Genomic DNA, 25,339 nt, shown 5'->3' on the forward strand with positions numbered 1-25,339 from the left:
CTGGAGAAGGAAATGACAACCCACTCCAGTATTCTTGCCTAGGAAATCTTGTCCAGGCTCCTGGCCAGAGGAGCCTGGGGGCTGCAGTTCCTGGGGTTACAAAGAGCTGGACACACCTCCGCTTCGAAACAGCAGCGCAGCTGATTTACCATGCTGTGTTAATTTCAGGTGTTCGGGAAGGTGATTCAGTTATACACGTACATCATCCACTCCTTCTAGCTTCTTTTCCCCCATAGGTTATTACCGAATGTTGAGTAGAGTTTCCTGTATTGTACAGCAGGTCCTTGTTGATGGTCTAGTTTACATATAATAGTGTGTCCTGTGTTAGTCCCAAATCCCTGATTTGTCCCTCCCCGCGGCCTTCCCCTTGGTAACCGTGAGTTCGTTTTCTGTTTTGTACATAGATCACTTGTATCATTTTTTCAGATCCCACATATAACCAGTATCACATGATATTTGTCTGACTTACTTCACTCAGTGTGACCTCTCTAGGCCCAGCCATGTTGCTGCAGATGGCATCACTTCACTCTTCTTACGGCTGAGTAGTATTCCCTGGTGTATCTGCGCTGCGTCCCTTTCGTCCGTTCCTTGGCAGATGGGCATTTGGGTTGTTTCCGTGTCCTGGCCGTTGAAAGCAGTGCTGCAGTGGACGCTGGGGTGCACGCGTCTTTTTGAATTGCGGTTTTCTGCAGATGAATACCCAGCAGCGGGACTGCCGAATCATCTGGCAGCTCCGCGTTTCATTTTTTAAGGACCCTCCGTAGTGTTTTCCATCGTGGCTCTGCCAGTTTACGTTCCCACCCCCAGGGTAGGAGGGTGGCCTTTTCTCCATACCCTCTCTAGCTATGGTTTCTAGATTTTCTGATGATGGCCATTTTGACCAGTGTTAGGAGGCATCTCACTGTAGTTTTGATTTGCATTTCTCTGGTAATTAGCATGATGGACAGGGAAGCCTGGTGTTGCTGCAGTCCATGGGGTCTCAAAGAGTCGGATATGACTGGGTGACTGAACTGAACTGATGATTAGTGATGTTGAGCATCTTTTCATGTGCTTTTTGGTCACCTGTACATCTTATTTGAAGAAATATTTAGATCTTCTGGCTTCTCTGTGGCTCAGATGGTAAAGAATCTGTCTGCAATGTGGGAGACCAGGGTTCGATCCCAGGGTTGGGGGATCCCCTGGAGGAGGGCATGGTGACCCACGCAAGTATTCTTACCTGGAGAATCCCCATGGACAGAGGAGGGTGGCGGGCTACCGTCCATGGGGTCACAGAGTCAGACACGACTGAGTGACTAAGCACAGCACAGCACACAGCCAATTTTATGATGGGATTTTTTTATATTGAGCTGCATGAACTGTTTGTGTATTTTGGAGATTAATCCTTTATTGGTAGCTTCGTTTGCAAATATTTTCTCCCATTCTGTGGGCTTTTTAGTTTGTTTATGGTTTCCTTTGCTGTGCAAAAGCTTTTAAGTTTAACTAGATCCCATTTGTTTGTTGTTATTTTCATTATTCTAAGAGGTGGATCTGAAAAGATATTGCTGTGATTTATGTCTAAGAGTGTTCTGCCTATGTTTTCCTCTAAGAGTTTTACAGTATCTGATCTTATATTTGGGTCTTTAATACATCTTGAGTGTTTTTGTGTGTATATAGTACTGGGGAATGTTGTAATTTATTCTTTTACAGCTAATTGTCCAGTTTTCCCAGCACCACTTATTGAAGAGACTTTCTTTTCTCCATTGTATACTTTTGTCTCCTTTGTTGTAGATTAATTGACCACAGGTGGTGGTGGTTGTTCAGTCGCTAAGTCGTGTCTGACACTTTGCAACCCCACAGACTGCAGCTCGCTGAGCTCCTCTGTCCTCCATTGTCTCCCAGAGGTTGCTCAAATTCGTGTCCATTGAGTCAGTGATGCTATCTAACCATCTCATCCACTGCTGCCGTCTTCTCCTTTTGCCTTCAATCTTTCCCAGCATCAGGGTCTTTTCCATTGAGTAGGCTCTTTGCATCAGGTGGCCAAAGCATTGGAGCCTCAGCTTCAGCATCAGTCCTTCCAATGAATATTCAGAGTTGATTTCAACTCTTCTCTAAATATTTGATAGAATTCACCTGTGAAGCCATCTGGTCCTGGACTTCTGTTTGTGGAAGTTTGAAAATCACGGTTTCAGTTACAGTACTTGTGACTGGTCTGTTCATATTTTATATTTCTTCTTAGTTCAGACTTGGAAGATTATACTTTTCTAAGAATTTGTCCATTTCTTCTAGGCTGTCCATTTTATTGGCATACAGTTTCTTGCAGTGTTCTCTTATGATCCTCAGTATTCTGTGGTGTCACCTGTAACTTCTCCTTTTTCATTTCTAATTTTATTGATTTGAGCCCTCCCCCCCTTTTTATGGCTAAAGGCTTATCAATTTTGCTTATCTTTTCAAAGAACTAGCTTTTCGTTTCATCAACCTCTTCTATTGTTACCTTTTCTATTATTTTTCATCTCTATTTCATTTATTTTTACTCTGATCTTTATAATTTCTTTCCTTCTACTAACTTTGAGTTTTGTTTGTTCTTCTTTCTCTAATTGCTTTAGGTGTAAGTTAGACTGCTTATCTGAGAGTTTTCTTGTTTCCTGAAGTAAGACTGTATCGCTATCAACTTCCCCCAGAAGCCTCTTTATTTGAGTTCTGTAGCCTAAAGGGAAAGTGGAGAAGGGTACCCCTCACCCAGGCCACGCTTAATGCCTTTCTTTAGGTCACTGTGGGATGCTTAGCCCGTCTGGGTGTTCTTTGAACTGTGGGTCCCAGGGAGGTGAGGAAAGGGCCCTAGTTGTAGCATTTGCCGATTTCTGTCATGTACAGACGCCCACTGGGGTCAGTTTCACATTGCCAGTTCACTGTTACCGAGCCCAGCGTTGGAAAGGGCAGCGCCAGGGAGCCAGTAGGGCCAGCAGCACCTGTGTGGACGGCTCACAGGTCTTCACCCAGAGGATGTGCCTGAGTGGGATGACCTCATTTCTTAGGTGGTCCAGCTTGCTTTGACTGAGGAGGCTATGGGGGTCCGGTTGTGCTTCAAAGCATCGTCTTCACAAACAAGGTGCTTCTTGCATAGCCCGGCCTCACCCGGCTGCCTCTGGTGCCCCTTCACGACCCCAGCCCCGCCTACCTCTGCCCATCAGAAGCAGGGCCAGTCCCCACTTCAGCCTCTGTACTGCTGATGCTGAAAACTGACATTTATAATAAAGGCCAATTTATGTGCCAGACACTCTTCTGAGCCGCTACACACATTAACCCGTTTGATCTTTGCACGCAGGCTGTGCACATGACTGTCATTAATGCTGATTTTACAGATGAAGAAATCAAGGCCTGGAAGTTATGTAGCCTGCCCAGAGCTAGGTGGGCTTGGTGGAGCCCCGATTGGAACCCAGGCTGGTGGACCCCTGAGGTCTTCTTGCTGTGTTCTCCCTGCCCTGTTAGGTCACATCTGGGAATTCTCTTCACATGTTTTTTTCTCAGATCCAGTCAGGGTCTCAGCACTGCTGGTGCACTGGGGTTGCCAGATAAAATACAGGCTAGCTAATTAAGTTCAAATTTCAGGTAAACCAGTAACTTAATACTGTAAGTATGTGCCGTATATTGCATGGGATATACTTGTACATTTTTCTAAGAATGCAGTTTAGTTGAAATTCAAATTCTCACTGAACAGTTTGCATTTCAGTTGGCTGAATCTGGAGGCCCTTAGCTCAGTGGCTTTATCTTGGTTGAGAAGAGAGTCAGGTGCCCAGGAGGAGACTGAAGTAATCAGTCTTGCCACTCACATTTCTCTGCCAAGGTTGTGCTAAGAACTACCAGTCTCTGACTCACGTACACTTTATTTAAATTATTATTATTTTTAATTTTTTGGCAATGCACACGGGATCCTGGTTACCCAATGAGGGATCGAACCCATGCCCCCTGCAGGGGAAGCATGGAGGGAAGTCTGTCATGGCACATCTTAAACTGAAATACATTCGTGCTTCAGGTGTGTCCAACTCTGTGTGACCCCAGGAACCGCAGCCCACCAAGCTCCGCTGTTCATAGGATTTCCCAGGCATGAATACTGGAGTGGGTTGCCATTCCCTTTTCAGGGGGATCTTCCTACCCAGGGATTGAACCTGTGTCTCCTGCATTGGCAGGCAGATTCTTTACCACCACACCACCAGGGAAGCCCAAAGTAAAATATACTTAATATCTAAATTCCAAATATATCTAACTTTTGCTTTTCTTCTTTAAAGAAAGAATATTAACACAACCTGTTATAGGAAGACGCCAAGATACAGCTAAATCACAAGAGAAACTTAAGAAATCTCGTGGTGTGTGTGTGCTCAGGTGCTCAGTTGTCGGATACAACTGTGGACATCTCTTAAGTTTCCTGTATTAGCAGGCAGATTCTTTACCACTGGTGTCACCTGAGAAGCCCAAGAAATCGCATAAATCAGTCTAATGTTTTGTTATTCCAGAAGACGCACTTGACCTAAATCAACTCATTCAGAAAAAAGTTTTAAACCTCCTCAGAGGGAAATGTCATTTCTTTTTCTAATCAGTCTCTTTTCCTGACCTGACCAGCCAGCTATTTTTCTTAAAGCTTATCTCATCCTGTCTTTATTAAAAAGACTTTCTTAAAGTCTCATCCTGTCTCTCGGAGCAGCCGTGGCTAACCAGGAGTTCGGGTGTGAACAAGGAGCACACTTCAGGTCCAACTGCAGGTCCACCGTCCCTGGGCTGCTCCTTCCCTGGCTGTGCCTCTCAGAATGTGATGTCTTAGCCTAGAGAGCTGGGACACAGAAGCCACTGGTCATTTCAGCCTTTGGCGGGGTCAGTGCCTCAGATGGTCCCCTGGGTCCCAACCAGCCACACCCTCCTGGCTGCCCACGGCCGTCACCGGGTTGTTCTACACTGGGACTCAGAGCAGGGGGCGCTGTTCATCCAGTTCAAGGCCCGTCTTTCACCTGAGCGGAACTCCTGGGGGTGCTCCGTCCTTTAACTCCTCGTAGCCCACCCTCCTGTCTCCATACAGCATTGGCTCTATTTCCTGAGCTCCTCCTCTGCAAGGTATGCTGCTGCTGCTAAGTCACTTCAATCGTGTCCGACTCTGTGTGACCCCATAGACGGCAGCCACCAGGCTCCCCTATCCCTGGGATTCTCCAGGCAAGAACACTGGAGTGGGTTGCCATTTCCTTCTCCAATGCAGGAAAGTGAAAAATGAAAGTGAAGTCGCTCAGTCGTGTCCGACTCTTAGTGACCCCATGGACTGCAGCCTACCAGGCCCTCCGTCCGTGGGGTTCTCCAGGCAGGAGTACTGGAGTTGGGTGCCGCAAGGTATAGCCTGCTTTTACTCCCACCCCAACAGCTCACTTTCCCTGCCCCACTCCTTCCCGCATGGTCATGTAACCATTTTAAAGTGCACTTTCAGTTTTAACCTTATTAAAATGAAGTAAATTTTGACCATTGAGACCACTGAGTGTATACATGATAACACTTCCCTGTACAACTTCTGTTTCCCTGAGTTACTTTTTACCTCATACCTTCTTCCCCAGACCAGCTGTAACTTGCCACCTCCTCCGTGTTCTTTCAGAGATATCAGGTAATCCAGCCTTTTGGTCTGGTGTAGAGCCCCCATCCCCCTTGGAGGAGCCGCACGCCGGGAAGCTTCCTGGCCTGTGCTGTTGTCTGGAGCAGCCGTTCCCGCAGCCGCCGGGGCCTGCGTCATCCCCTGAGGACCCCGGCTTCCTTCCGTGCCCCCCAGGCCTCTCGTCTTGGTTTGTGTACTCCCTTGGTTCATCAGCATGCGTCCCCCAGGGACTTCCTGGACAGACGCACACGCGGGTGGGAAGACTTCCTTGGCCAAGTCCTGTCTGAACACACCTTTGTTTTGCCCCCACACTTGATTGACAGTCTAACTGGGTAGAGAATTCTAGGTTGGAGAGTGTGTCAACTTTTAAAAGATGCATATTGTGAGAACTGTGAGTTAAATTTTCTCTGGAGCAAAATGCGGACTGCAGCCCTGGAGACAGCACCTCAGGTGGCCCTGAGACTGCCATGAAGAGTTGGAGGGAAAGTGTGATTTTGGTGAAGGGGGATTACATGCAATGAGGCACATACTTTCCAGAAGGTTTCTACTGTCTCATAAAGCTTTGCTAGTCAGGAGAAACAGTCGTCACCATGAAGGATATTAGCCCTTTTCCAGATATGGGGAGAATTGGGTTCATAAAATCAGCTCCTGAAAATATCTAACCGTCTGAAGACCTGTCCTGCCAGTTTCTCCTGGAGCACAGAATGCCTCATTCCTGTTCTCCACCTGAACTCCTTTCAGGACATGTTGAAGGTCACCAGCTGCAGCAGCACACGATTTCATCCTTGTAGAGGTAGATGACAAATGCCCGTGGCAAGTGCCAATTTATAGTTGATAAGAGTTTCCCTCAGAAGTGTCTCCGTGCCACCACGACCTCCTCCTTGTCTTCGGGAGTCTAGTGTGCTGCATGGTGGCCCCTAGAGATGTCCAGGTCATCACCCGTGGCACATTAGCAAGGAGAAATGACCAAGTGAAGGATTCTGACAGGGGAGGTGACCCTGGCTTATCCGGGGACCATAAATGCCGTCTCAGTTGTCCTCAAAAGAGAGGTGCGGTTCTAGGAGACACACTGCGGTTCTAGAAGTGATGACAGAGGCAGAGACAGGAGTGATGCAGCCACAAGCAGAGGTGCCCGGAAGCTGGGGGAGGCGAGGAAGGACGCTGCCCTGCGGCCTCCGGAGTGGGTGTGACTGCCTGCGCCTCGGTCTGGGCCCAACGGAGCAGATGCGGAACGTCCGGCCTCCAGAAGTGAGCATCTCGGTTATTTTAAGCCACCGAGAATGAATACAGGAAGCTAACAGGATGCCCCAGTCTTACTCGGAGGCAGCACTCTTCGCGTCGGCTGGGGCTCAGAGGGTCTGCGCCACCCAAGGGTGCGTCCCTCGGCTCCAGGAGGCGCTGCCGGCTGACTCTGCCCTGCATCCCCCATCAGGGGCTCCCTGAGAGTGGGCTCCCTGGACTCAGTCTCCCATTTTCTCACCTCACCTCCGATTTGCCACGTGTCAGTCTTTTTGTAATACTTTCTGGGTGATGTCCTCGACTGTCTCCTGATTCTTCTATTTATTATGTTTAAAAATGTCTGCGATGCTATTTTTAATCCCCTAGAGCTCTTTCTCGTTGCCTTTTTAAAATAGCTGCCGCCTCTTAATGCAATAGCTTCTCTTACTTCTCTGAGATTAATTATAGTTGTTTTTTTTTTTCCACTCCTCTAAGTATCTGCTCTCTCTATTACTTTCTCTTCAGAGTTCCGTGTTTTTATTCCCAATTTGTTTTCGGGGGTTTTTCAGCTCTGTCCTCAGACATCTGATGACTTGGGCTGTCCCTTCATGCTAAAGCTGATTGGAAAGTCTGGGCACGGCGGGGCTTGTGGACCAGTGGTCCTTACCCTGAGAGAAGGCTGCAGGCCACCCTTTCTTCGGGCACCCAGTGCATGACAGTAGCCACGGGACGTCCACCCTGGGCTGGTGGGCTCCTGGAGAGGAGCCCTCAGGGTGCTCCCTGGCCATCCGCGTGAGAGCCGCTTTGTAGAGTGAGGACTCTGTGGTCTACCCTGCTATCCTCGTCCGTGAGGTACCCTTCTGGGTCGCATGCCACGGGGGTGCCTTTCCAGGGACCCAGTCTCTCTTCTTCTGAAAGGCACCGGTGCCTGGTGGGTCAGGAGTAGGGCTCTGGATGCCTGTGACCACTCCACCCAGCTCTGAACTTCCTAGCAGCACGCCCTGGGCACGTGACTCCATCTGTCCTGCCTGAGTCCCAGTGTCCACAACTCTAGACTGGGGAACGCAGGTGGACAGTCGCAGGGGTCGATGCGAGGATTCAGGGAGTGACTGTCCCAGACTCAGCAGGGCTGAGGCCGTTTGCTGTTCCTGTGGCTCTGCTGGCACGTGGTGGGGAGGGGGGTTCGGGCCCCTCAGCCCCTTAGATTATAGCTACATGTGAAAGGGAAAGTCGCTCAGCCGTGTCTGACTCTTTGCGACCCCATGGACAATACAGTCCGTGGAATTCTCCAGCCCAGAATGCTGGAGTGGGCAGCCTTTTCTTTCTCCAGGGCATCTTCCCAACCCAGGGAATGAACCCAGGTCTCCCGCATTACAGGTGGATTCTTTACCAGCTGAGCCACAAGGGAAGCCCGAGAATACTGGAGTGGGTAGCCTATCCCTTCTCCAGCAGATCTTCCTGACCCAGGAATCGAACCAGGGTCTCCTGCATTGCAGGTGGATTCTTTACCAACTGAGCTACCAGGGAAGCCCTTCGACCCAGTGAATCCTGAGCCTCCCAGGCGGCTGCGGCTCACATTCGCTCGTGCTGTGACTGCCTCTGCATGCTCCCCACCCCCTAGCTCATTGTCACTTGCCCACATGCCGTGCATCGTCCAGTTTCACGGCCTCTCTTATCTGCTGCCCTGGGCTTTCCCATTCTTTATCCTTGAGGGTTTGTACTGTTTAAAGAAAGATCCTTTGGGGACTTTCCTGGCGGTCCAGTGGTTAGGACTCCACTCTTTCACTGCCGAGGGCCCAGGTCTGATCCCTAGTCGAGGAACTTAATTTCCCACCAGCCGCACAATGCAGCACACAACAACAAAAAAGATCCTTCCGCTGATGGGCTTCTCTGAAGGCTCAGCTGGTAAAGAATCCGCCTGCACTGCGGGAGACCTGGGTTCGATCCCTGGGTTGGGACGATCCCCTGGAGAAGGAAAAAGCTACCCACTCCAGTATTCTGGCCTGGAGAATTCCGTGGACTGTATAGTCCATGTGGTCGCAAAGAGTCGGACACGACCGAGTGACTTTCCCTTTCACTGATGTTTTAGTGGGATTGCAGAAGGGTAGAAATGAACCCCTGTGTTTGATTCATACATTCACCAGACCTAACTGTTACCACAGAACTTTAAGTCAGTGAAGGGATAACAGTTTATTCTGGGGTTATCGGTCTTATATTACTGGCTATATTGTCTGTATTTTTCAAATGTTTCATAAAAGAAAGAAAAAAAAGGAAAGTGTCTCTTGATCCTAGTACCCTCTAGCTCATCCTGCACCTCTCTTCTTATTTCCACCTTCCTAACATGTTTGTCCAGACATTCAGTTCAGTTCAGTTGCTTAGTCGTGTCCCACTCTTTGCGACCCCATGGACTGCAACATGCAAGGCTTCCGTGTCCATCACCAACTCCTGGAGTTAACTCAAACTCATGTCCATTGAGTTGGTGATGGCATCCACCCATCTCATCCTCTGTCGTCCCCTTCTCCTCCCACCTTCAATCTTTCCCAGCATCAGGGACTTTTCCAATGAGTCAGTTCTTTGAATCAGGTGGCCAAAGTATTGGAGTTTCAGCTTTAATATCAGTCCTTCCAATGAATATTCAGGACTGATTTTCTTTTGGACGGACTGGTTGGATCTCCTTGCAGTCCAAGGGACTCTCAAGAGTCTTCTCCAACACCACAGTTCAAAACCACAGTCCAGACATTGAGGGTTTGCAGTGGACACCACCTCGCCTCCCACTGACTCTTGTTGCCTTAGACACTGAACGTTCCTCGGAACCCCAGCTCTCGCGACACCTCCGTGGACCTGGCTGGTCCCAGTTAGCGGGTGTTTCTGGCCACCCCATCCGTCCATCCTGCTCTCTTCTACCAGCAGGAGGGCCCAGACCTTCTCCTGCTCAGGACGCGGCAGACTCACGCCTAGCAGCCTCTTTGGCTTCCCCAGCTGAAGAGCTCGCGGTTAATTCCAGCTCATCAGGGTCAAAGTGGAAGTTGCGTGCCTCTGCCTACTTCCGCGTCTATGTTCCTTAACTTGGCATCGCCCCTGTTCACCCCTCCCCTTAAACAGGAATCGAGAGCCATCCTCGCCGGTGGCCTCTTCACTGTTGTTTGACAGGTCCAGAGGCGATACCCTCAGTGTGTTTCTTGCCCTCATTTTCTCTTGCCTGTGTTAGAATGGCTTCCCTGGGGGCTCAGACGGCACAGAACCTGCCTGTGATGCAGCAGACCCAGGTTCAATCCCTGGGTTGAGAAGATCCCCTGGAGAAGGAAATGGCAATCCACTCCAGTATTCTTGCCTGGAAAATTCCATGGGCAGACGAGCCTGGTGGGCTACAGTCCATGGGCTCGCAAAGAATCGGACATGACTTAGCCACTAACATGCGTGTTAGAACATCTTCCTTGTTCCTCCTCCACCTCTAGTCTTTCCTCCTCAAATTCAGGCTCCTCAGAGCGGCCCCTCTAAACTGCAAATCCCTCCTCCCCTGCCTGGCCTCCTGGGTCGTATTCCCTGACGTTGAGGGTGAGTCTGCGCCCCTTGCTATACATGCAGGCTGGTGACCTGGAGTCCGAGTGTCTGCCCTTCATCTCCAGGCTCACTCCCTGCCTCTGGCCTCAGTGGACGCTTGCCAGGCTGTTTGCTCCTTTGCCTTTGCTCCTGATGTCCCCATGCCTGACCTGCCTCCTTCCTTATCCTTTGGTTTATCCCCTTGGTGTCTTTCTTCAGGAGGTCTTCCTGCCGAGTCTGCCCACTCTCAATGCAGCTGTATGTTGGCATCGGCACCGTTCAGCACAGACTCGTTTTTGCTGCCACCCACTCGGCCTTCCCTGTCCCAGAGGGGGTGCTGATCACAGTCCTAAATAGCTCCATGCTCTGAAGGCCCCTGCTGTGACCTGCTTGAAACTGAGCAGGTGAGAGAAGGGTTGTTTTTTATTTTTTGGCTGTGTACCTGTCAGCTTGTGGGACCTTAATTCCCTGACAGGGGTGGAACCCGTTCCCGCTGTGGTGGAAGCCCAGAGTCCTCACCGCTGGACCTCCGGGGAAGCCCAAGGGGGCATTTTTAACACAGCGTGCTCCCCAGTCCCTAGTTTTAGGGTCTCTGCAGGTTCCAGTCTTTTGTGGGCAACACGGGTCTGTTTGTTTCCCTGGGCTGCCTTAGCAAAGTACCAAACCTGGGATGGCTTCCACCAGCAGAGATGTGTGGTCTCAGTCTGGAGACCGGAAGTCCAAAGTCAAGGTGTCTGCAGCGCCACGCTCCCTCTGACAGTTCTAGGGGAGGATCTTTCCTTATCTCTTCCAGCTTCCGGTGTTTCCCGCAGCCCTTGGCATTCTCTCCAGGCACGAGGTTGTCTTCTCGCTGAGTCTCCACGTCTTCACCTGTGTCTCTCTGTGTTCACATTTCCTCTTTTATAAGGGCACCAAGCAGACTGAATGAGGCCCACCCTAACAACCTCATTGTTGTGGATTACATTTCCAGCGAGTCACCTTCTGAAGCTCTGGGCTTGGCACTCTCACATATTTCGGGGGGAACAAAAATTCAGCCCAAACGCTGGTGTCTACTTTCCTCCACCTTGAAACTGGGGTGACCTCGGTGAGCGAGGGGGGACAGAGGGGGTCCTCTGTGACTCTCCAGCTGGGGTGAGTGTGCCATGGAGGTGTTGGGGAGTTTTCTGGACCACCTGTACGCCTGCTGTGCTTAGGTGTCTCCCTGCAGAGCATTGTCCAGCCATGTTTAGAATCTAGGCTTTAGTGCCTGTCACCCCACTCGGCCCTGAAACACTGTCCTGGTTTCCACTGTCCGTCTGGGAGCTATTTTGTTTGCTGACCTTGTCCCTTTGACCTTCCTTGTCAACACTTTGGGCTCTTATCTGTGTCAGGGACAGTCCCAGTGGCTTGCATGTACTGCTCCCAGGAGGGGCCATGCCTTATTTATCTTCGTCTAGGCGCTCACATTACTCTGCAAGTTCGTGTGGCCTGGAGTACTCGTTCATTCATTCACTCATTCATTTCCCAGACAGCTCATTTTGGTGTCGGGCACTGAACAGGGTGCTAGGGAGACAGTGAGGGGCAAAATAGAGAATCCCGTCCAGGAAGTCCTCACAGCATCTGGTGAGACGGTCAGTGAATTGTTGGAGCATCAAGTTCCCAGACACAACCTCGCCGAGAACGCACACAAGCCAGAGGACGGTGGATTGTGGCAGGGAGAGTGACCGAGCTTTGCTCAAGACGAATGGCCGCCTGAAGAAGGGTATCTGAGCTGTCTGGGGAGGTGGGGGTGTGCAGGAAGGCCTTCCTGTGTGGTCTGGAAGCATGTGGAGAATTTCAGGCGACTGCCTTCCCTCCGTGAGCCAGCCGGCGTTCGGGTGCCTGTGCAGGTCGGCAGTAGCGCTCCTTTCGCACCAGGGGGCAGTGTTTTCCCTGCAAGTCTGCATGTGTGCGTGGTGACTCTTCAGCTGTGTCTGACTTTGTGACCGCATGGACTATTGCCCACCAGGCTCCTCTGTCCCTGGGATTCTCCAGGCAAGAATACTGGGGCGGGTGGCCATGCCCTCCTCTGAGGGATTTTCCTGACCCAGGGGTTGAACCCGCGTCTCTTAGGTCTCCTGCATTGGCAGGCAGGTTCTTTACCACTAGCACCACCTGGTCTCCCTACCCACATATGAGGCTGGGACGGGGCAGCCTCTGCTGTGCCCACAAGCCCTCTCCTCACCCTCGCCTGCCTGCCGGGATCCTCAGAACCTCTCCCTGAACCTCCCCGCTTCCCCGTCCACAGGCCCCTTTGGCCCAGACGGGGCCCGTGGTTGGTTGTCACTGTACGGCCCTCTCCCCTCTGCCTGCCCCCTGACTCAAAGATTGACCAGGGCGATACGGAGACACGGTGGCGGGGCAGCTTGGAACTGCCTCTCGGGGTGGGGGCCGGGCCGTGCTGCCCCGGGCCCTGTGCGTTTCCGCTCCGCGTCTGCTCCCGCCTTTGGCATCCCCACGCCCCTTTCTTCTTCTGTCACCTTCCCTGTTTCTCGGATCCTCCCTTCAACTGCCCCTACTCCGAAATCGCAGCCTCGGTCTGTCCTCTCGCGGGTGCTTTGATGTCAGCTGCTGCAGCCTGGCAGCTCAGGCGGTCTTCCCCTTGTATCTGTCCCGCTGGCCGCCAGCCCGGGGCCTCCATCGGACACAGTTAGGACAGCACGGAGCTGCTTGGAAGGAAGGCTCCCAAGAGCGGGCCCCATCCGTCAGCGGCTCGCTTCTGCCACAGCGTGGAGCCCTCTGCCAAGAACTCTTTTTCCGGTTCTGACCTGCTTTTTTGCTGGCAGCCAGCCACTGGGGGCCTCTGGGGGCCGGGGACAGAGCCCGGTGGGGGTGCCGGTGTAGGGGGCAGGGGGTAGGAAGTCACTGTGTGGGAAGGGGCCTCCTTAATTAATTTTGAGATTCCGGGGTCTGTTTCTGACCCACTCTCCCCTCTGCCCCCTCCCCACCTCCCGTCTGGCGCCTCCAGCCCCTGTCTGAGGTGGATATGCCGAAGGACTTGTGGCCTGGGGGTGGGCAGGGCAGGCTGTGGGCTTCCAAAGCTGACACACCAGCTAGTCACCCCCGGAGCAGGCCTGTGGCTCTCCTTTCCTCTGTCTGCCGCCCACAGTTGCCCACGGCGTCTGCAGGAGATGCTGTGTGAAGAACAGGGGTATTTAGGGCGGAAGTAATACAACCTCTCTGAGGAGCACTCCTGGGCCCGCCACTTGGCCACAGCGGTCATTCAGGTGGCCGCTGACCCTGACCCCAGCGTGGCTGCCCTAGCCCCGCGGCCGTATTGTCTGGACCACCATTTGGGTGGTGATGGCTCAACAGCGGAATTTTTCACTGCTCCTGGTTGCAAGAGGCAGCCTGGGAGATGTAGTTTAGGTTACGACATAGTGGGACTTCTAGAGACATCTTGATGATTTATTGGACAAATTGAAACTGCCCTAGCTCAGCAGGGACACACCGTTGCCAGCGCCGTTAGCCTGCTGTCTGGTGGGAAGTGCTGAGACCGCTGGGATTCCTGCCCAAGTTGAGGCAGTGACACGTTTTCATCAGGAGTGGGCTTTTGGCTTTTGGTTTTCAAGTGCCTGCAGGCTGTGCTTCTGATGAAAGCCATGACTTCCTCCCTTAGTGAGGTGAGGACTCCCTCTGCCCTGACACAGCTGTCCCCAGTGTGTTCGGCACCAGGGACCGGTTTCACGGAAGACAGTTTTTCCATGGACGGGGTGTCGGGGGCTGGTTTCAGGATGATTCGTGTATCGTGCACCTTATTTCTATTAAGTCCACTTTACCTCAGATCATCAGGCATCCGAGCCCGGAGGTTGGGGACCCTTGCCCTAAAGAGTCAGCACTCTTGCTCTGGAGGGAGGCGTACACAGATCGGGGTCAGAACTGGCCTTGCTGGGTGACCTGGAGCGTGACTTGACCTCACGATGTCTGGTTCCTTCTGTTAAAGCTGTGAGGACGACCTGGTTCCTTCTGTTAAAGCTGTGAGGACGACCTGAGTGAGTACATGCAGATCCCAGGGCCTGGGAAAGAGTAGAGACCCTTCCAGCTGTGCTGATCCCCGCGCCGCCTGGCACAGATAGAGGTGGAGCTTGGCCAGCGTTGGAGGCCGTAGAAGCCGCAGGGGCAGGTCAGCGCAGAGCAGGTCAGCAGGCCGGCCCACGAGGTCGAGACCTCCCCCGCCTCGAGCCGCAGGTTGTTGTCGGCACGCTCCTGACCGGACCGTCGGATGGATTGTCGCCGTTGTTCCTTCTGGAAGGAGAACACTGAGCTGATCCACCCAGTGCCGGGGAGGGACTGAGCTGGAAGCGAAGCCGACTGTCTGGGGAGTCACGCTGAGCGGAGCAGGGGAGAGACGGGTGCTCCCAGCTCCCCGCTGCTCTTGCTGGTCCCAAGTGAGAGTCAAAGCCGCCTCACTCCCTGTCTCTAACTTACACGCCCGGGGCCAAGGAAAGGGATCTGTCAGCTGGCATTTGCAAAAATAGCAGACGGGCCGCTCTGGGCCTGTCGGCTCTCTGGAACGGCAGCCAGGTAAGGGATCTTGGGGCCGTGGCTGTGGCCTTCTCTTGCTTGTCACTCTCCCACCTCTGAGATCAGAAAGGGAGATTTTTCACTCAGGTGTATCCCCAGCACTAACCGAGGCCATGTGGTGTCCCTGCGGCAGGTGACCTGAGGCTGGCTGGTCCCTGGCCACCCCTGAGGGTCCTCTCCCTGCCGAGAGACCCAGCCCGTGAGGGAGTCCCATCTGCAGCAGCCTGGGGAGGGTCCACTGACGCGATGGAACACCAGGGCTTCCCGAGGCGTCAAGTTTGGTTAACGGGGGCCTCGGAGTTTTTGTTTTTTTTTTTAATTTTAATTGGAGGCTAATTACTTTACAATATTGTATTGGTTTTGCCATACATCAACATGAATCCGCCACTGGTGTACATGTGTTCCCAATCCTGAACCCCCCTCCCACCTCCCTCCCCACTTGGAGTTTTTTAAGGACAATTCTCCACTAAACTGTCAACGACCTTGAGGACTTTTGGGTTCCCATCCTGTAACCAAAACCCCAAAGCAAGGTGCCGTGTGGCTCTGCAGTGAGCGCCTGGCCCTGCCCACACCGCCCTCCTGTGACGGGGGCCGCCACCGGGTCCCTACCCTGTGGTGAGGTGATGAGGATGCTCTCGGAGCGGTGCTCGAGGGGAGGCCAGTGCGCTGAGAAAGTGGCGCTGTGAGGAGAGCCTGGTACCAGGTCCCTCCAGGGTGCCAGAGCCTGATCTCAGTCTGGGAGCCCCTCTGAACACCAGAGGCAGCTCCTGCCTCTAGAACTAGGGGAAGGGAGTCGGTGCCCTGAGGCCTTCCCCACTGTTCCCTCCCCCGCAGGCCCTCTGTTTCCATGCGGGTCTCACCAGGTGTTGAGTCTCAGCAGGTGCCTGGCTTCCTGCCTTGCCACCCTGAGCTCTGTCCACCCGGCTCCTCCCGTCAGCCCAACCCACACCCCCAGACTCAGCACACCCCGAGTGAACCATCACACGCTCAACCCACGAGGGACCCACTTCCCAGAAGGGAGACCTCTGGGGCGGCCCAGTCTGTCCTGAGGTTTTCTCCCAGCTGGAGCTGGTTTAGGAAAGGCCTTCGGAGGCGCCGGGCAGCCGGACCTCCTGGGCCTCAGGTCTGGGAGGCGAGGGGGATTTGACGCAGGAGAAGGCTGGGTGCTGGGTTGACCAAGTTCTGAGATGTTCTGGGAACGCAGAGGTGGTTTTAGTCACTGTTATGTCCTCAAGACCCAGGCCTGGCTTTGCCGGTCGGGTGTGGGGTCGCGTGTGGCTGAGCCGGGAACTGAGCTGCAGGGCTGCGTCCAGGCTGCGAGGGGCTGTGACCCATGCCCTCTGTCGTCCACGAGAGCCCCATCCGGCCAGCCGCCCAGACCCGCTCCGCCTGCAGGCTGACCCCCACCGCTAGCCTCGGGACGCCTCCTCTTTGGTCTGTCCGGGTCCCTGGGGATAGAGGAGCTGGGCCTTGGGCTGCGAAGCTCCTGCTGCCCGCGTGACCCAGCCTCCCTACCTCCCCTGCGCTCCCAGGCATCTGACACCCCTGCTCCGGGCGCCCCTTCCCCCAGTTTCAGCCTTGGCAGCTGCCCCAGCCTCCGGCAGCCTGGGCGGGAGAACTTTGTATTCTGGGCCAGTGACCACCTCAGGCAGAGCAGAAGCAGCACCAGTCCTGGCTGGTGAGGGGTGAGTGCTCCGGGCCCCCTTGTCGGCTGGCGGTCTTCCATGTGTCTGCGTGTATGCCCTTGTCCAGCGAGACCCCCTGGGCCGGTGCTGCCTTGCTGGTCTGGATGGGAATGAGCACCCTGCAGGGTGGGCAACAGAGGGCCTTCCTTCACGCACCCCACACTCGTCTGGGAGGAAGGACCAGGGGGGAGATGGTGATGGTAGCCCCTGTCAGTGACCCCCAGGTCGACCTGCCCAGTTTGGGGGTGGTGTCGCCCTCTTTCACAGAGGACGAATTGGGGTGCCTGGGTCTCCCAAGGTCAGATGGCGCGGGGGCAGGCCCAGCTTGCTGACCCCGGGTTCACGCGGGGTTGCCGCCGGTGGACGTGGCTGCCCCCTGCCCACTCTCAACCACCACTCTGACTTCAGCGAACGATCGTGACCTTTCCCCTTCTGCAAACATCTGCCTGCCTGCCCCCGAACCCCAGGTCAAGTCCAGGCCTGTGCTTGTTTCCCTCTGCACGGGACACAGGGCGCCAGGGCGTTCAGAGGCCCCCCACCTCCAGTGCCCAGAACCCAGGTTCTTGATTTGTAAAGCAGGACGCCAAGGAAATCCTTGCTGTCTAGAGCACGTGTGAGGGTCAAATGCAAAGAGTATGAGAGTCTTGGGCTGGATGGTTCTTGTTTCCTGACTGAGCTGGGGAGGCTCTTGGTCCTCCCTCCCCACCCCCACCCTCTGACCAGAGCCTCTAGGGATCTCTCTTTTCATTGGAAAAGGGATCAGGAAGTGTGTGTGGTAGGGGTTGGGGGAGAGTATGACCTATTTACTCATAAGACATGCGTAAGTGCCTGATGGTCCGAAGGGATAAACCCACCCACGTGGAAGAAAAGAGCAGGCCTCCCTACCCAGGATGACATGTCCCTGGGGATGGAGAGTCTCCGTGCCAGTGGAACCCGCTGTGAGGCTGCTCACCTGCAGACAGGGAGGAAGACCTGTAGCAGGCTTCCCTGGCCAACCGGTGAGGAAGATGCAGTCGGCGGTGGGATGAGCCTTCTGGGAGGCCGGCCCCCCCAGAAGGGGTTGTTTCACAGGATGGAAGCCAAAGCCAGTCACCTCACTGAGAGGGATGCTTCAGGAACTCCTCTTGGCTTTTTTCTGTAAAGGTCTTCTGTTTCCTCTATATATTTCTTTCTTTTCTGATTATAAATAATAATCCCCACTGGAGAAAATACAGAACGTATCAGTTCGGTTCAGTTCTTAAGTCGTGTCCAACTCTTTGCGACCCCATGGACTACAGCACGCCAGGCTTCCCTGTCCACTATCTCCTGGAGTTTGCTCAAAGTCACGTCCGTTGAATCAGTGATGCCATCCAACCATCTCATCCTCTGCTGTCCCCTTCTCCTCCTGCTTTCAGTCTTTCCCAGCATCAGGGTCTTTTCCAGTGAGTCGGCTCTTCGCATCAGGTGACCAAAGTATTTGAGCTTTAGCTTCAGCATCAGTCCTTTCAATGAGTGTTCAGGACTGATTTCCTTTAGGATTGACTGGTTTGATCTCCTTACAGTCCAAAGGACTCTCAAGAGTCTTCTCCAACACCACAGTTCAAAAGCATTGATTCTTTAGCACTCAGCCTTCTTTATGGTCCAACTCTTGCATCCTTCGGAGAAGACAATGGCACCCCACTCCAGTACTCTTGCCTGGAAAATCCCATGGATGGAGGAGCCTGGAAGGCTGCAGTCCATGAGGCCGAGAAGAGTCAGACATGACTTAGCGACTTCACTTTCACCTTTCACTTTCATGCATTGCAGAAGGACATGGCAACCCACTCCAGTGTTCTTGCCCGGAGAGTCGCAGGGACGGGGGAGCCTGGTGGGCTGCCGTCTATGGGGTCGCACAGAGTCGGACATGACTGAAGCGACTTAGCAGCAGCAGCTTGCATCCTTATATGACTACTGGAAAAACTGTAGCATAGAACATGTAGAGAAAGAGAAGGAATAAGGAAGAAAATAAATACCTTGCCAATTCTAGAACATAGGAGTGAGTGAATGCTGAGTTCCTGCTAGTTATTTTTCTTGCTCTAAATAAAACTTCATGAGATCGTATTATTTGTCTTTTTTTAAAAGCATCATATTATATCATAAGCATTTCCCATGTCATCAAAACTCTGCCACCATTTTCCATGGTTATATAATGTCCGTTTGTATTGATGCCCTAATATTGGCTCTTTAAGTGGCTTCTAGTCATTTGCTATTGTAAATAATGCTGATCTGAACATCTTTCTGCATCCATCTTGGTTCCCATTTTAGAATATTTTGGGGTTGGATTCCTAGATTGGTAATGGCCTGACCAAGGGGCATACATATTTTAAAGGCTCTTGGTAGGTTTTGTGAATTGCTTTCAGAGAGCTGCCCTGATCTCTAGACCTCGCCTGTGGGCCTGCTTCCCAGTGGGCTGTTGTTGTTGTTCAGCTGCTAAGTTGTGTCTGACTCTTTGCTACCCCGTGGAGGGCAGCACACCAGACTCCTCTCTCCTCCACTATCTCCCAGAGTTTGCTCAGATTCGTGTCCATTGAGTCAGTGATGCTATCTAACCATCTCATCCTGTCGTCCCCTTCTCTTCCTGCCTTCAGTCTTTCCCAGCATCAGGGTCTTTTCCAGTGAGTCAGCTCTTCGAATCAGGTGGCCAAAGTATTGGAGCTTCAACTTCGACGTCAGTCCTTCCAATAAATATTCAGGGTTGATTTCCTTTAGGATTGAGTGGTTTGATCTCCTTGCAGTCCAAGGGACTCCAAGAGTCTTCTCCCCACCATAGTTTGAAAGCATCGATTCTTCATCACTCAGCCTTCTTTATGGCCCAACTCTCACGTCCGTACATGACTCTTGGAAAAAGCATAGTTTTGAGTAGATGGACCTTTGTTGGCAAAGTAGTGTCTCTGTTTTTAATACACTTTGTAGGTTTGTCACAGTTTTCCTTCCGAGAAGCAGGCATCTTTTAATTTCATGGCTGCAGTCACTGTCCACAGTGATTTCTTGAAGCCCAAGAAAATAAGGCCCAGAGGCCTTAGCAGCACTAAATCTGATTGTTCACAGCTCTGTTGCTAGTTTCATAGGCACAAGCAACACCCCCTGTTCCCCTTTGAACGTGGTGATTTCTGGTGAGGTGGGACTGTCAACAGTTCGCTAGCCACTTGTATCTGCTGTTCACACTTGTCCCGGAGAACACTTTGCCTTTCTTCACTTGACCCTCATGGCCATTTGGGCTCTTTCTGCTCTGCCTCGTCCCACAGATTCCTGCCTGCAGCCCTGAGCAGAGCAGGCATCTGGTGCCCAGGATGGGGGCAAGATCCATCCCCACACTGGCTCCCTGGGGTGTGCGCCATTGACCACCAGGGCCTGCCCTCTCCAGGCTGCTTTGCCGGGAAAGCACTTCCCTCCAGCTGGGTGGGCAGCTGAAGCCGGAAGCTGGTGCAGCCGGTGCTGCTGGTAGACCTGTGAGGGGGAGCTGACAGGAGAGCGTTGGAAGCTCAGTGGTTTTCAGGAAGGTGTGGAAGTCACATGTCCGAGGCCCAGCTGGTACTTTGGCACTGACTGTGAGCAGATCCTGGGGGCTCCCGCTGTGATCTCCTCCACTGGTGTCAGCTGGACCTTGGCTTATTTCCCTCGGACCCACAGACAGGTTGAAGAGGTGGCCCTCGAGTCCTTGGCCGTGGCTGTTACTCTCCTGGGGTGCGTGCCCTGCAGCTCAGATCTGGACGTGGCTGCTGCTTCCCCCGTTCAGGTTCCTGCCCAGTAATTCGCCAAAAAATTACCTGTTTTCTTGCCCATGAGGCACTAATCGTGATCTGAAAGGACCTATTTCTGTCTGGTTTTGCCCTTTTCTTTTCTCCTTCCCGGGGTCAGCCTCCTGTGAGAGCTGAGACGTTCCTGCCCTGGCCTGGTGCTGTGCCTGGCGCGGTTGATGCTTGAAGGGCTGCCTTCTCTCCCCCTGGTTGAAGGGCTTCCCTCTTTTTCTCTTTCTTCTATTTATCTCATTTCTTTTCTCCTCTTTTCTTTCTACTTGGTCTTTATTTCCCCTTCTCCATCTTGTTGGCCACGATATGACACTGTGAGGTTTTAGCAGTATCTGATTTATTGAATAGATTTTTATGTTCTTTGGTGGTGATTTAGTCGCTCGGTTGTGTCCGACTCTTTTGTGACCCCATGGACTGTAGCCCGCCAGGCTCCTATGTCCATGGGAGTTCTCCTGGTAAGAATACTGGAGTGGGTTGCCATTTCCTTCTCCAGAGGTCTTCCCAACCCAGGCATCAAACCTGCATCTCTTATGTCTCCTGCATTGCATTACAGGTGGAGTCTTTACTACCTCAGCTACCAGGGTTGCTTATTGTGTTTCTTACTTAAAATGGATGAGTCAGGCATTTAAACTTTGTGAAGAAATAGATGACAGGCTTAGCTGGGTGGAGGCCCTGGAGCAGGCGAAAAGGACCGAATGCCAGTTTGGGCTCTGCTGTAAAAGCTGTGTGACTCTGACCACATCTTTTAAAGCTTTTCCGGGCCTTGGTTTTCTTCATTTGTGAAATGAGGGGTATGGTCTATCTCTGAAGATGTTTTGCATTCTGGGAGGGAGATTGCCCTGTTGGCTTTTTAAAAATTCTTTTCATTCTGAAAAAATGTGTGTGATGTAATTTGCTCTCGTAACTGATTTTAAGTGTATAGTTAGGCCAGTGGCGTTACATCCACTCACATCTTTGTGCAACCGTCACCTCTGGCCATTTCCAGAACTTCTAAATCTCACAGAATGGAAACTCTGTCCCCTTTATTATTTTTTAATGAATGAATGAATTAATCTGTGGCTGCGCTAGGTCTTCTTTGCTGCACGTGGGCCCTTTCCAGTTGAGGTGAGAGGGGGGCTCTGCGTGCGGTGCGTGGGCTTAGCTGTCCTGCGGCACTGAAACCCTGTCCCCTTTAAACACTAACTCCCCCACCGCCCGCCCCTGGCCCCCACCCTCCCGCTGTCTGCCTCTGTGAATGTGGTGACTCTGGGAACCTCATCTAAGTGGAATCACGCAGTATTTGTCTTTTTGTGACTGGCCGGTTTCACTGGCCCTCAGCTGGCTTTCATGACTAATTTACTGAGTAGCCCTTGTAGAAAGGACAGTTCCTGCAGTTTGAAGAAATCTGCATTTTATCTGAGCAGAGGCTGCGCTTCCGGAGGGCACATTGTTGCAGCTTCTCTCCTGGGGAGCTCCACTGTCACCCTCCCTGCCCAGCCAGACAGACCTTGAGGGAGGGCCGAAGGGGTCAGTGTGGGGCCGGAGGTTCTAAAGCCCGGGGCAGCCTGGACTGACACTGGCCTTACACACCGCAGTCACGCAGGGCTGCTTGCTGGCCTCTGAAATTGTTGTAAAAGTTTGAAGTGTGGTGCTTTAGGATTCAGAGTACGAGAGTATGAGGGTGAGCTTGGGATGCAAGTTGGGGATGACTCTCTTCCTTCGCTATGGCCGGTCAGCCTTCAGGAAATGCTGGGTCTGGCCAGGAACTGAGGCAGCGGTGGTGCTGGCCGCCGTGGGGCTGCTCTAAGCAGGCTCTGACCTCCCTCCCTAGATGCTGAAGTTTCAGACTGTCCGGGGGAGCCTGAGGCTCCTGGCTATCCGCCGGACCTCCACCGCAACCGCTGCCTCTCCCAATGTCCGGCGCCTGGAGTACAAGCCCATCAAGAAGGTCATGGTGGCCAACAGAGGTGAGCACGGGGGGAGCCTGCCCTAGCTTCCTGCCCCTGTTGCTGCGTCTCTTGGGACCCCAGGATCACTTCTTGTCCTGTTACCCTGTGCCCACCCCCAGGCGAGATCGCCATCCGTGTGTTCCGGGCCTGCACGGAGCTGGGCATCCGCACGGTGGCTGTCTACTCGGAGCAGGACACGGGCCAAATGCACCGACAGAAAGCTGACGAAGCCTACCTCATCGGCCGGGGTCTCGCCCCGGTGCAGGCCTATCTGCACATTCCAGACATCATTAAGGTCGCCAAGGTGAGGGGGCTAGGTGGGGATGGGGAACTCTTGAGAGCTGAGACTGGGTCCTGTGCCTGCCCAGCTCTCCCTCCCATTTCCAATGCTCTCTGGCCGAAAGTCCCTGTGAAAAGGTGAATGAATGAGTGAATGAATGTGTGAGTGACTACATGAATGAGTGAATGAGTGAATGAATGACTGACTGTGTGCATGGGTGACTAAGCAAATGAATGAGCAAATGAGGGACTGAATGAGTGAGGAATGAATGAGTGAATGAGTAAATGAGCGAGTGAATGGAGCGAGTGAGGTGAGACAGGTGGGAGGGCCTCAGGGCTGGGGGGCTGTGTAAAGGGCTTTGAGGGGTGCTCATCCCTCTGACCACCCCCACCCGCCACCAGGAGAACAACGTGGACGCTGTGCACCCAGGCTACGGGTTCCTGTCGGAGCGGGCCGACTTTGCCCAGGCCTGCCAGGATGCTGGGGTCCGGTTCATTGGGCCAAGCCCCGAGGTGGTCCGCAAGATGGGCGACAAGGTGGAGGCCCGGGCCATCGCCATCGCCGCAGGTGAGGGTGGGGGCTGCCTAGCTCCCGCGAGGGGCTGTCTGGGTGGGGCTGGCAGGCTGTGGCCTGACCTGCCTGTCTGCCAACAGGAGTGCCCGTGGTGCCCGGCACAGATGCCCCCATCACTTCCCTGCACGAGGCCCACGAGTTCTCCAACACCTACGGCTTCCCCATCATCTTCAAGGCCGCCTACGGGGGCGGGGGCCGCGGCATGAGGGTCGTGCACAGCTACGAGGTGAGCGGAAGCTGAGGCTGGGCGGCCACCTGCCGAGGGGCCGGGGGAGGGGTGCTGGGGGAAAGGCAGAGCTCAGGCCCCACCGTCTCCTGGGCCCCCGCCTGCCCTCCCAGGAGCTGGAGGAGAACTACACCCGGGCCTACTCGGAGGCTCTGGCCGCCTTCGGGAACGGGGCGCTGTTCGTGGAGAAGTTCATCGAGAAGCCACGCCACATCGAGGTGCAGATCCTGGGTGAGTAGGGCGTCCGGGGGCGGCAGCATGAGGCAGTGGGGGCCCCTGGTCTTCCTGGGCTTTGGGAAAGCTACCGGAGCTCTCCCTCTGTGGGACCTTTCCCAGGAAGGTGGGCTGCGGGTGCCGGGCTGGTCAGACCTGAGGCCTGGTGTGCTGTTTGGAGCCGCTGCTGAGCCACCCTGGGAGCAGTGCTGAACAGCCATGGTGCTCTTCTGGAGATTGGGGTGTCCAGACCCCCCGGGGCTGAGCCCGGCTTACCGCATCCCAGGGGACCAGTACGGGAACATCCTTCACCTCTACGAGCGGGACTGCTCCATCCAGCGGCGGCACCAGAAAGTGGTGGAGATCGCCCCGGCTGCCCACTTGGACCCCCAGCTGCGCACCCGGCTCACTAGCGACTCCGTCAAGCTTGCAAAGCAGGTGAGGGGCAGGGGACAGAGCTGAGAGCCACGGCGCAGTGGCCTTCTCCCCACGTGGAGACAAGGAGCCTACTCCTGGCTCGCTTTGAGCTCCCGCGGACACAGCCTCACACCTGGCGGTCACGGGGGGCCCAGGGTGGCCAGCTGCTGCAGGGCAGGGCGGCCCAGGGTGACCGACTCCGGAAGGACAGGAGGCGGAGGGCTGATGCCAGGCCCTTGGGATCTGTGCTGTGCGGTCGCGGAGGCACTGGGTCCAGAGGCCTGGCCTGGAGACTGGAAGGGCCGTGAGGAGGAGGGGGAGAGAGAGCCGCTGGCCTTGCCTCAGTGCCCTTCAGCACAGACCGAGCTTCCGGGGGGCAGCAGGGGCTTCCGTCAGGATTAAGGAACGGTGTTCAGGCGTTTCTTCCTCACTCATGCCCAACCGTCCCCGGCATCCTGTCTCCTGCACCCCGTTCACGCCCCAGGGCCGCCGCCTCCTGTCTGCACTCTGGGGGCTGCGGAGTGAGCGCCCATGGGCTGGCCAGGCTGGAGCAGGGGCCCCGCTCTCTCTTCTTCTGGTACCCCTGACCCCAGCCCTACTCAGAGGCCAGGCACCCTGCCCCAGCCTCGGCCTCCCAGAGCCCTGAGGGGGCGTATTTTCAGGTCCGCCGTCCCCTCCGCCCGGCGGGCCCCTGGGCCTCTCTCCTCCAGGGCTGAGCCCCCTCAGGCTCCCGGGAAGCCCAGGCCCCAGACTACAGACGCTGCTGGGACCTTCCCCAAACAGAGAGCCAGTGAGGCTCCAGCCATGGCTAACATGAGGCGTTGATTAGGGTCTGATTATAGTTGAGGTTTTGCTTCCTTCATAGGAGTTTTCTTGCCTTGAGTTTGGTCTTATTTATTGGTTTATGAAGTGTCTCATTCTAGAACAGATTTGAGGGAGTGAAGTCTAGGGTGTGGTTTTGGTGGGACTGGAAGTGAAGCTAGAATGAGGCGTGCGTTTTGAGGTACAGCCTCATCTGTCGATGAGGTCCCTCTCAGATGGCATCTCTGGGTAGTAACCAGAGGCGATGGCGGAGTAAAGCTGAGGGGAGCTTTCTGAAGACCCTCTAAGCGTCAGGAAGATCCAGGAGAGGCCAGGGTACACACGGGTGGGGCCCATGTCCCAAAGCTGAGGAACCGCTGGGGGCGAGGGTGGCGTCTGGGCTGGTGGGAGCTCTGCTCAGGTCTCACCTGGACAAGCTGGGTGCAGCCTTCAGAGGCTCCCGGGAGGCCTGGGGAGACGTCCAGGCCGGGCCCAGCTGCGGGGGCTGGGCGCTCACCCCCCGGGGGCAGGGCTGGCCCTCTGCCTGCCG

General features: G+C 54.2%; 1 protein-coding gene across 12 annotated transcripts in view; it reads left to right on the top strand.

Moving 5' to 3' along the window:
* Nucleotides 1–25,339, top strand: part of PC (pyruvate carboxylase) — a 102,770-nt gene that overhangs the window by 59,028 nt on the left and 18,403 nt on the right. For 8 of the 12 annotated variants that reach the window (XM_086385643.1, XM_086385641.1, XM_086385640.1 and 5 more), the window contains 6 exons: nucleotides 22,162–22,297; nucleotides 22,399–22,583; nucleotides 22,961–23,126; nucleotides 23,213–23,358; nucleotides 23,472–23,589; nucleotides 23,858–24,009. In XM_086385643.1, the coding sequence (XP_086241769.1) occupies nucleotides 22,162–22,297; nucleotides 22,399–22,583; nucleotides 22,961–23,126; nucleotides 23,213–23,358; nucleotides 23,472–23,589; nucleotides 23,858–24,009 (903 nt within the window). Of the gene's footprint in view, nucleotides 1–10,576; nucleotides 10,762–14,318; nucleotides 14,900–22,161; nucleotides 22,298–22,398; nucleotides 22,584–22,960; nucleotides 23,127–23,212; nucleotides 23,359–23,471; nucleotides 23,590–23,857; nucleotides 24,010–25,339 lie in introns of those variants that run through there. The other 4 variants (XM_086385645.1, XM_086385646.1, XM_086385644.1 and 1 more) reach the window with 2 other exon arrangements.

The sequence above is a fragment of the Bos grunniens genome, chromosome 29 (assembly GCF_055505025.1).
Source record: "Bos grunniens cultivar Pamir isolate PY7600 chromosome 29, Bosgru_T2T1.0, whole genome shotgun sequence".
In the NCBI taxonomy this organism is placed as follows: domain Eukaryota; kingdom Metazoa; phylum Chordata; class Mammalia; order Artiodactyla; family Bovidae; genus Bos; species Bos grunniens.